General features: G+C 41.0%; 1 protein-coding gene across 1 annotated transcript in view; it reads right to left on the reverse strand.

Annotated features, from left to right (window-relative positions):
• The window catches only part of LOC136428873 (low-density lipoprotein receptor-related protein 5-like), a 78,692-nt gene that overhangs the window by 14,302 nt on the left and 51,942 nt on the right, over positions 1-12,448 (reverse strand). The window contains exons 5-6 of the mRNA XM_066418682.1: positions 9,912-10,089; positions 2,011-2,242 (exon numbers count right to left, since the gene is read on the reverse strand). Of these exons, the coding sequence (XP_066274779.1) occupies positions 2,011-2,242; positions 9,912-10,089 (410 nt within the window). The remainder of the gene's footprint in view (positions 1-2,010; positions 2,243-9,911; positions 10,090-12,448) is intronic.

Raw genomic sequence — 12,448 nt, forward strand, 5'->3', positions numbered from 1 at the left:
GTCTTAGCTCGGGGCAAAAAGAACTTGGAATGGGGATTGGGATAAGATTTTGTCGCCGTGACTTTCTGCTACTTCACTTCATCATTGTTTGGAATAGTCTTTGTTTACCAAACGATAAGTAATACTAGTGTTGTGCAGTCAAATGTGTACAAGTGACCACCTCTACATAAGGACCACCTGGCCAATGTAATAACATTTTGGAGGCCCCCTTATGTATAGTTTTTCCCATTGACACGAGCATTAATAACACTGTCTACAGTGACCACGTAGACCAGACGTAGACTATCGGTCCCTGAGTGGTCTTCTTGTGCAGTTCTGAATGTATTTCAAAGTCTACCAGCTGCACACTACTACACTTTCACATCTTCCACACTTTCTAGAGTGCACATGAATCCAGTATAAGAGAGAACGAACTATCGAAGGTCAATCTGCAAATTTCGTCTGGAATATACGTGTTTGTTTTTTTCAAAAACATTCAGCTGAGGCAGCTTCAATCAAATATCCGTTGGCAATCGCGCCAGGGTCACAGTGTTGGGAAGCAACATGCTGGTCCAGTAACCCATGGCGAGTCTGGTCGGTTTATTACTTCATACGTAAAAGCACAGTCTAGTTAAATGGACAGAGCGATCTTGCTTGATAGTGGGGGATGAGGATGAGAATATCCCTACAGGGTTTTTAAGATAAAAGTGGCAGTTATGGCAAACATCAAATTAAGCACATTTCTAGAGTTTTCGTTCCGATAGGACGCCACTTTGCGTAACGACAACAATTAAAGATTAAACGTTGTATATGTAAAAGGTATAGCTAATTGATCTGTATTTGCTTTTGTAGGCAATACAAGTTGAAACAATCATAGAATCTGCTTTTTCGCGCTGTAACATTTTCAAGTGAAAATCTTAGGTCAATCAGATCTTCATGATCTGGCTTTAATGAGGTATGCAAATTGGACAGACCTCAAGGCCCCATAGAGTCGTCACAAAATAGTTTATACTCGTCTTTATAAACCTTTGATATGACGCCTGGTGGTCTGATATGACCATAGATTGCCGTCAGTTTTTAGTCAGTATCACATCGTTTTCATACATTTTTGAAATGAAATAAAGCTGTTGTTAGTCCTGCGATAGCCAGGCACGTCAAATTTTGGAACTGTTCAAACTTCCCAACCTAAGAAAACCCCTCAGGGACATTTTGTTTCTGAACCCTAGCAGATTAAAGGGTTAAAGGGTATCACAATAAACCATACCTAAACTAAGTTTGATAATTAAACTCATTGTACACAACCAAGTGTGTTATTCAACCAACGTTTCGATTACGTTCTGTCACCTTCTTCAAGGCAATTCTGACTGGTTCACTTTGCCGCTATAGGTGTCGCTGCTTACAGATGCAGTAAATACTTTGCTTTTGGCACCGCATCTGTAAGCAGCGCCGCCTATAGCTACAGTGCAAAGTGAACAACTAAGAATCGTTAGCGGAAGATAACATACCATGCTGATATTCACGGATCTAAGCTAAGTTGTGACAACAAACCGAATATACAATTTTGTTTTGGTAGTTTTGCTGTTGGGCAGACAAGGAAAACTGCACTCAAGTTCTTATAACTTATTTTAAAAGCGCCACATACAAATAACAGTAAGCTTGCTATAGGGTAAAGGTAGCCCCATAGCCTTTTTGAGGCCATATATGCAGTGGGTTGCTATCCTTTCACCGCCTCTTACCTATTCAACTCAGTGAGTCAGGTACCCATTTTTACATCTGGTTGGATTAAGGAAAGCCGTGCAAAGTGCTTTTTCTCAAGGGTACAACATCGGTGGCGTTAGAGGATACGAAACCGGGATAACAGGTTCTCGGCCAAACACCCTGTCGTTAGGCCACACGACCGTCATGGGGCCCCCAATATATGCAAGTTTTCTTACTACGTCGTTGATGAAGGTTAGACATCCAGGGAATAAGAACACGCTAAAAACATTTACTCAAGCAACTGGATAAAATTTTGAAAGTTTCCTAGCTTACCTTCACGCGAAAGTTGACCGTAGTTCTGTTCCCTCCCAGAAGTGACGACTTCTCGATGGACGCCGCCGAGTCGAGCGCCACTCGCGAGTCGGTCCAGAACAGCGCCCGCCCGTCCGTGGCCAGCCCGTTGGGGTTGTAGACGTTAGCGGACTGCAGCGTCACGCGGTTCCCGCCGTCCAGGTCGGCGCGGCTGATTCTAGGCTGGCTGCCCCAGTCGGAGAAATACAGGAACCTGGTGGGAACGTTTAAAGGCTCGTTACCTCTATGAAAAATGGAGGTCATTATAGTTTTGGCCTGCCTGCCTGCCTGCCTGCCTGCCTACCTGCCTGCCTGCCTGCCTGCCTGCCTGCCTGCCTGCCTGCCTGCCTGCCTGCCTGTTTATCTGTCTGTCTGTCTATCTGCCTGTATGTATGTTTGTTTGTTTGCTTGCCAGGTTTTCTGTCTGCCTGTGTGTCTGCCTTTCTGTCTGTCTGCCTACCTACCTGCCTGCCTGCCTGTGTGTCTGTATTTCTGCCTGCCTGCCTGTATTCCTGTCCGTCTGTCTGTCTGCCCAATCAGAAAATTGCAGGAACCTGTAGACCACAGGATAGTTATTGAAATCCGTATCCAAAATAATGAAAGCTTATGGCAAGTTGTTGCCCAAAGGCTAATTGCAAGTGCATGTAACACGAAAAGGACGGACAGACAATGGGGAGCAATATAGCATGTGAATACTGTAGTCTAAATATTGACACTTTATTCTAACTTATTGGGTTTGACTTCTTTTTTCCGAGACAGTGGAATAGGAATACTCCCAGTTAATATAATTAGGCAAATTATGTATAAGTTCAGAGTACCATGATCTCATTCGTGAACATTCCAGGTCATAAGAACTCAGTATACACTGTAGCCCGATATGTCCAAAAAGTTCAAGTTAAGCCATTTTCATTTTATTTCAAGTTGCCCGTTCTACGATCAAGAAAGAAAGGCGCTGTTTACAGAGGCCACCAAATTCCATGCAAACTTCTCCATGTTTACAGAACAAAAGAAAACTACTCTCCTGTTAACATCACAAAACCCACACATTACAGAAAAAGTGGGAGCATTCGTCTTCCACTGTCTCGAAAAAAGAAGTCAAACCCAAATAAGATAGAATTTAGTGTTAGTATTTGAACTAGAATAAGTCACATGCTATATTGTTACCAATCGTCTGTTCATCCTTCCATGATTCATGTACTTGCAATTAGCCTACGGGCAAGAACTTGCAATAAACTTATTATTATCTATACGGCACAGCAACTCGGCGTAGGCCACGAAGTTTCAAAATGATTTGAATCTGTGGCTTCAGAACATTTACAAGTATCACGACCGGGCAAGCCTGCGCTTTGGAGTTACTTGGTGTATATCATCACCGACCTAGATAGTCTTGATAGAATTTGAAAAATTGATAACCCTGAAAACAACCAGTAGAGAAACAATTACTCAGAGGAGAGCACCTTTTAATTACTGGTAATGAAGAAATTGATTATCTGACTGGGGCGAGTGAAAAAAAAAACTGCCATCCTAAAAAATCGATATTTGGAGCGGGTCTGCCTTATACCAATCTGGCTGGTTTAAGCCTTCACTATAAGACCTGTGAAGCCTAAAAATGTGCCTGTCATCATATGCACGCAACGTAAAGGTCGGTCTACTTTTAAAATGAATAAAGACTCTCATATCAAACGAACTTCACGAGGTTAGATGATGGTTCTCCCTGACTCTCCCAGCGTGGATTTAGCGCTGTAAAAGATCGGTCTCTATTTAGAATGAATGAAGACTCTCATATCAAGTCTAAACAAATTTCAAGAGGTGAGATGGGGGACAATTATTCTAGAAGAAGAGAAACTGTTGGCAGCGAGTACTTTCTGACTCTCCCAGCGTGGATTTAGCGCCGGGTACCGGCATGTATCAGATTCACCAAGAGATCTTCGATCTTCCTGTCAGCTCGGCAAATTACTTCTTAAATTATTCACAGTTTCTCACCTACCCGACTAAATGACTTTCAGGGATTAAAATGGGTGGAAACACGGAGTTGTCCGGGATTCGGGGGGCCTTGTCAATTATATTGGCCTCGCTTGACCGAGCGTGACCTCTACCAGAACATCTGAAGGTCGACGTCGCCCCCCTGACTTCATGAATTTCCCATGATTCTGTTCGTATAGGTAACGTAGCCGTGACATTGCCTGTGACCGCTGGGCGTGCTGTGCATTGGCTACACTTACATTACATTCACCCAATATACTTTAGATTATTTGAAGATCAATGTCATAAAGCGAACTTTATGGGAATCGTCGATCATATTATCAAGTGATGGCAAACTACAACGTTCAATCAAAATTGTCATCGCAGTGAAAAATCGTTTTGTGCAAAAGAGTCAACAAAATCCACGCATACCTCAAATTGTAGCTTACTTGAATGTTTTTGCTCGTTGTCATGATTGAATCCACACATATAGAATTGTCTGCATGTTGATAAGATTTACGAATAGCAAAATAGCTATAAATAAGTTGTGCCGTTTATATTGTTCATGTATCATTTTATTTGATGATATATTACTTGATAAAAACTTTTCTTTGCTCTTTATTCTTTGTCTTGTCCCACTATAATTTCAAACATCACTCAGTGTGCACATTTTTTGATGAATGTATTTTTATGTTTCGCCAACGAAACATATTGTTTTTTGTCATGTTTCTTCTCCTCCTTCTCCTGTCAAATCTTCAAATCGCTTCTTCTCGGTCGTCCGTGAACCAAATTGGCTGAAATTTGGTATGCAGATAGAGTAAGAGTATACCCTTAGACCCTTTTTAAATTTTGTTGATATAAGTTTTTAAAATCATTTTATCAAGGTTTTTTCGTCATTTTCAGACAAGAGTCGCACTATATGGCCTCCAGTGCCGTGGTGTTGGAACCTAAGGACCTGAAACTTGGTTTAGTTGTGCATTGGATATTTATCCAAAGGACCCCAGTATTTTTTGGGGCATACACTACTTCAAAATTACTTATTTTGCGATTTTTTCATGGAATTTTTGGTTATTTTGTCTCCCGCGGCGCCGGCGGCGTTTCAAAGGCAAACAATAGGCGGGCTACACCTTGGCGCGCTGCACGGGTACTCAACTGTATAAGTGATTGTGTGGTTGGTCAGCTCTGAGCCAATGAGGAAGCTCGTTGTATATACGCGTTCGGCCTGCGAGCACGCGGTTCCCACATGACAACGACTCGTAGTTTCAAATTCAGTGGTAAGTTTTGCTTCTCGTTGGTGAAATACAGCGATGTAAAGTAGGAAATATTGCGGTGATGTTTTGGTTCAATACCACACAGTTTCCCAAGGATGGTCGCGGGGGAATTTGTGTGTGTTACAGTTTCACGGTTACCGGGTAGCTTGTCACGAAAGAGATTTGCGGTGCGTTTAGAAAAAACTTGTGAAATTTTTGCAAAGCCTGAGTTGTGTTACAGTTTCACGGTAGCTTGCAATTGGGTTACGCCTTCAGTCGCCCAGTTTCGTAGCACTATGATAGTGCTAATGCATAAGGCTGCAAGTAAAAGAAGCCCTCCAACAGTCGCCGCGGCTACCAGTTTTGGAAATTTTCAGCATCTGAATATAAAAAGTAATTAGCACTACCCAAAATACTAACTCCAACCAATGAGGTTTTATATATATGAACCTCCTTGCTCCAACTTCCTTGCTCCTGACAGATGGAATCTCACAAGAATCACACAAGACGGCTTGCAATCGCTGTTCACGTGGATATGATTTAAACAATATTTTGACGGCAGAATTTTTGTTTGTTGTTTGTTCATGGCAGATCAGATGCTCGGTTTGGTAGAAAATGATGATTAGAAAACGCAACTTAAAAACAGTGTCATACAACGCCGAAAAGATATGGAAAACCACACCTAGGGTACAACGTAAACCAAACGTTGATGACCCCTACTGTAGGAATAAAAAACATTGACGGGAAGCGACGCTTTTTACTAGCAAGGACCTGCAACACCAGAATTGGATTTGGTCAAGGATTCAGTTTATCTGTTGTAACAAGAAAAAATTAAGCAGTTGAATTATCGGATTAGTTTTATTTTCTGTGTTGAATTCTACAATTCTATAACATAGATTATGTGACGCGTCTTGGCCGATTTAAAAGCGAACATGTCGCCATGAACAGGGATGATCCAATTACCAGCAACCAATCAGCGAGAAGAATACGTTATGCCATTGGTCACCGAAGAAACCGACATTCATCCGAGGAGATGCTTACCCAGGTGACGTGCGTCGCTAATTAATTTGCCAGAACATAGGGTTTTACGTGTGCATTGAATAAATGTTACGGCAACCTTTATGACTGACGGGCTGGAATTTTCGCTGAACATTTTATTTTTACGTTTCGGCGCATGCGCGCCGGAACGTATTGTCCTGGCTTTTACCTTCAAGCAAGGCTTCAAGCATGGACCAGGGAAGCTTGGTTCAACACTGTGTCGCAGATTTGCATGTGACACAGGACGGCGCAGATTTGCATGTGACACAGGACGGCGACCGCATGTAACTGCTACAACTGTTCGGAAATATCATTGCATTGTGGTTTCGGACTTTGATATCCTGAAAAATGACCATATTACATCTATTCCACAAGATTGCAGAAGAAAAAAAATGATTTCGTCAAGAAAACGACCAAAAATCGGCATAAATGATACCATATAGTAAGGTTATAGCATTACGTCCAGTGTGAATAGTTCCGTACCGCAGCTTGGCCGATCTGGCAACGCGAAGCCCTTCGGACCCAGAAGATCCGGGTTCGTCTCCGTGCATGGATTTTTTTTTCTTTTTAGATATTGAATATCAAAAATATATATTGATATTATATTAATCTATCAATATCATATTTATGAATATCATTTTTTTTCATTAATAAATAAAGAAATATTTTATATTTGTTATTTTTAAATATTCATTTAATAGATACAAGCAGTGTTTCCGCCAGACCGCGACTGAGAGGCCGTCCACTTGGGGAGGGCCGTACCGCGAAAATTAATTGACCGTACCGCGAAAATTAATTGACCAGGAAAAGTAACTGAATGTTGTGATCAGAAAAGACTTTGTTAATTTTTCAAAATCAATTTGTTACGAAGGTCGCTTTAATACTGCTTCAATCGTCACAAAATGCGATCTATATAAAGTATACTAGTGACCAGAAGCGTCTGAAGTGTAAAGGGGTTTTCCCGCCCTGTGGTCACGTGACATCTTGCCGTCAACCAATCAGAGCACAGGATTTTATGACGCGGACCAATCAGCGCTTAAAACCTTGCATATCAATGAGCTTAAAAACATGGCGGACGGCCCGGGACGGGGCAGGTTGCGGCTCGACTTATGTGAACTCATAGCGAAAATTATGATTTATCTACGGTACATATGGAGAATTTTCACGGAAAAACACTCAAAGGAATATATATTGTGTCGAATACGGTCAGAAATGACGGCGAATCGCGGCAAATTACGACGTAGAGGCTGAAATGCACGGGCGAAATTCTTGTTTTGTTTACGTTTTTCTTGTTTGCTTCGATGACTTTCTTCGATTGAGTCTTGAAAAACGGGTTTTTTAATGAGATCACCGTATGCCAAAGGCACCGACATCGATTCTTCGCAAGCTTAACAATAGCAACAAACAAAAGAGTGTGAATGTCCAACGATATAGAGCGTCCCCACGCCCGCAGTAACAAAGAAAAACAAAGAAATTATGCCGACCTCTCGTATTTTTTTCCCCGATTTCTCGGCATTTAGTTTGTCTTTTTTTTAAAGAGGACGGCCTATGTCTGAGTTCAGGCCGTCCAAAGCGACATAAGGCCGTCATTTGACGGGAAGACGCCCCTCTGGCGGAAACACTGTATACAAGGCCTTTGTCTTATGAACAGGACTTCATAGATTCCAAACCCGGCATTCGAATTTTTCTGTTCATTGTAATGGAAAATACCGTGCAGCGGCTCCTATGCGCGGTAAGATGATTCTTGCAAAACACTCGCCACTAAACTTCTATCCCCGATGTAAACAGAGGCTCTTGTTGTTGTTTGCAAAACAGCGATTCTTTGTTACAGTAGCAAATGCTCCATTGTTCAGTATCGACTTCATTCAGACAACACGGACGTGGAAAGTGGCGCCCCTCGGCACAAAACTATGGGAATTTTCATGAATTTTAGCAAAATTACCCAGGAAAATAAGGAAGAAATGTTGTAAATGCGGAAACCAGAATAATACGGATGAGGTAGCTGTTGATTTGTTTGACATTTGGTAGTCATTTTAGATAGAACCTTAGCTGTTATGAACTTCTATTTCACTTAATTACCATAGTGCTGATGATTCAATGGTGCTTTTTCAAATTTTATGTTTTATTGCGTGCCATGTACATAATTACATTGATAGCTTTTATAATGAGCCTATTATACATTTTACAAATAAGTACAAGTTGTAGGCCAAGACCAGCTTTTTCAAAAGCACTTAAGTTAAGTGACGTAACTTCAAAATTGCTTTCCCCAATCTGCCTTTCTCTATTAAAACAGTACTCATTTCCCAAAATGACAATTTTTCTTATAGACTGAACAGCCCTTGAGTGACTTCCTCTGGCAGATTTTACTTCAAGTAAAGGGAAAAGACAATTCACACTTATAAACGTAGCCGAAACGCCAGCTTTTTTTAAAAGCTCTTGTTGTTTTGTCTTCTTATAAAAGCCGTCACAATTTCAACTATAGTTAGAATAAACATGTTATTTTCTTGTTAGAATAAAGGTAAGCCTGGCAAACTGACAAAATGGGCTGTTCCAATTTTTTGTTTTTGTAGTACTAGTTATTTCATTATATTTCAATTTACCCAGGTATTATTTTGTGACAGCCCATTTTTGCATGGGGAGGGGTATTGGCGAAACATGCTGTATTCGCTCAGGGGCAAATGACGGCCTTTCTAGTGTTAATGTTGTGTTATAAATAAATAAAAATAATAAAATGACAGAAGACACGTTTCAAAAAATGCATATTGCAAAGCTTTAACCACCACCTGGACACGATGAAATTTCAAAGGATTTATCAATATCCGGGATCTACGGCTTACAATGACTCTATCTGTCTATCGAGCGTCGTTAACCCCCAACTTAACCCTGCTGGATTCGGGCCTGCTTTAACAAGCCGTCTGTGCGCATAATTACTGCTGACTTCATATTACTGATGTCTTTAAAATTCGACTTACTCTTGGCCAATCAGGGCCCGCCCATGCCCACGGGACATGTTCAAGCCCCTATGGTTCTTTCCATACTTTTCAAACTACTTCTTTAGTCTCCAGAAGCCAAAAGGAGAAGAGGCAGCCCTTGGCTTTACATTAAAGAACCATATCCAGACTGAAACTTGTTTCAGTTTGTTAAGACTTGTCTGAAAAGATGTATAGTGGAGAATACTGGAAGCCGAACTTTGTATACGCTTCAACTCGTTAAAGAGGATGAATTGATAATGATCATACACCAAGCAGATGATGGAATATTATGAAATAAGCCGGTTCACTTTTTATACCCCGCATGCGCAGTGAGATGCATTTTGGGTAGTATGCCAAAGGTTAAGGCATTTACTTGTAAACAGGTCTTACTGATGTCGAGACGTGTTTTGACTTTTTTTGTTTTAGTCTCAGAGGCCTTCAACTCTGACATATAACCCACAAGGCATCCCGTTGCTCATGTGCAGTTTAAACCCCGAACCGGCTTATTATGATCACAGCCAACTTGGAACATTATATAAAGTCATTGCTTGGAAGCATCTATACAAGGTACTACATTGCAAACACTTAAATATCACGTGGTGTTAATTACCAAAACTAATGTTATTTTATGCCTCACAATTGATCATGACATCAGACTCACCCACGGTGCACTACAACAGCCCGAGGTTTCCCGAGGTCGGTCTCTATGACGCGTTTCCGGTTCCGGCGATCGAGTCCCACCATCTCTATCCGCTGCCAGGAGCTGATCCATGTCCCGGCACGGACTGAGTTCATATTGGAGAAATACAGCCGTCTGTTCGGTACATCCACTGAGAGGCCTAAAGGGTAGATATACACAGTCAGTCATCAGAATCATGTTGGAGAGCATCTCAAGGAACATAAGGTACATATCACCGTGAGTCTGAGATATCTTTAGTTTTTCCAAAAGTCTTGTTTCATGCGTATAGTGAATTTCTTATAATTAGTGATTCTGTCAAATGCATTTTCCCACTGGCTTTCACAAGGCAACAGACATGCCCATCCATGTAGCAGGAGATAGAGACAGGAAAGAGATATCTCAAGGCTCTAACCTATTTCTAAACATTTCTGGGACCTTTGACCTAACTTCCTGTCGGTGTCAAGCAAGTGGATACAAGCCTTCGTGGGACCATTTTGACCTCAAATTCAACCTCCACTTCCTGCGATTACACCATTATCTCCTTCATTTCCTGTCACGCTACTGTATTCAAATCACGGACACACAAGCAAACAAACAAACAAACAAACAGACAAACATACACGCCGAAAAAACATGGTGCCCAGATGTAATGACTTATTTGTAGATAAGTGTTTTGAATTTTAAATTGTGTGCACTTGGAACGGAACTGCGCCCTGTAAAGTTTGCAAAAAATGCTCTCCAAGTACGTGTGGCATAATCAAGCTGCTACACAAGAAATAACTTTTTTTCCATAAGCTAATTTGTTTTTCTCCACCAAGATGCAAGCATACATGTATTAACCATGCGATAAAGTCTTGTCTGGAATAAGTTTGGGTAAACTCTCATCATCCACTTAATCCCATCATTAGAAATCGAATCGGACACAAGTACATGTCAGATAGGGTTAGTTAGTCTGTGCATAATTCACGTGTGGGGAATTAAGCATGGTGGAATATAGATTAAACATAACTAACTGTCGTGGATGGCGCTGCTTGCAATGTTTACTTCCGCATAAAAAGTGATGGGTTTTCATATAAAATAACTGACCCAAAACGAGTGGTCGAAACTAGACTCCAATATGTCTACATTTTACAATCTAACAGACGGCAAGACTTTTTTTCTAACGCAGTAAAGTTTGATGGGTCCAATTTTATATTCTCCTAATCATTACCTCCATGTACAGAGGTTTGTTTTCGGTGTGTCTAGATGTTTGTTTTCTCGTGTGTCCGTAGTTATTTGGTTGCACTTGTCAGTAGAGAGTCAGGATGTGGAGTGGGAATATGGTGTCCCCGCAAAGGTCAGACTGGCGGGAGTGACAGGAAGTATCGGGCATGACAGGTCCGATGATGGGGTCAACGGAAGAGGCCATCTGTATGTTTGTCTTGTGTGTTTGCAGGCATATATTTCCATATATCACATTCAGCGTAGAGTGATATGCAGTGATCAATGGACACAATTAAAACCATATTTGCTTAATTAATATACTGCAATTAAACAAGGAATACGACAAACTAGAAATTTTTGACGGAGGGATGAGGTCTTAAAACTCTTGTTTTATTTTGAGATCCACTTGATTCGTGTGGGGTGCCCATTGGGTATATCACTGTCTATGAAGACATACACATGGTTGCAGAAAGGATCGATATCGTGTGGCTACAGTGATCGGTTGATTTAATCTGAAAGTTTCAACCGCGAAGCCCACCAATTCAATAAAGTGGGTACAAGACCAGAGAAAGTAAAACAGTGTAGCGTGATAATTACACAACAAAGGTAGGTACTTCTTAGTAATTCCATTGACGACCTGGTCGTGAAAGCCAATTGAACAGAGATGGCGCACAATTTGTTCAACTGCAAATAGATGAAAGATATCAAAACATCAGCAAAAACTCATCCAATCTGTTTATCTACCAAAATGTTGACCAACCTATCTCCCACCGCAGGCAGAACTAAAATCTAAACCCATCATAGTTTGATTGTAAGCAGAAATAGACTTAGAACTGTTGTTTCTTTACATTTAATTCAACTATACCCTTATTATTCACCACTTTTGCTTCGTTTGCAATTAGCCCTTTGGGTATGGATTAACAAAAAAGTTATCATATTATTCTCAGAATCACTGATAGAGGAGAGGTTTTAAGTCTTATATAATATACCTATATGTTTACTAGACCACCGACCCTTTCCAATTTGAAGAAATGTTACTATATTTTCTGAAGCGGGCGGGGTGACTGTAGGTCCAAGAAGTATGCACCTGAAATGACCTTTCCTCGTTACCTTTCGGGTTCGTGAGGGGTTACAGAGGCTCCTACGTACTCCTGTCAACTTACTATTCCAATAAAAAACTTTATTTCAACATTAACCCGTGGCCCTTAAACTTAAGCACACTGAAGTAGCCGTTTGGCACCCCATTTCCTATTGGCTACGGAGTTGGGTTTGAGTTTTCCGCTGTCTGGTCCAATTTTGTAACAAGTTGTTTGTAA

The sequence above is a fragment of the Branchiostoma lanceolatum genome, chromosome 2, assembly GCF_035083965.1.
Source record: "Branchiostoma lanceolatum isolate klBraLanc5 chromosome 2, klBraLanc5.hap2, whole genome shotgun sequence".
Lineage (NCBI taxonomy): Eukaryota > Metazoa > Chordata > Leptocardii > Amphioxiformes > Branchiostomatidae > Branchiostoma > Branchiostoma lanceolatum.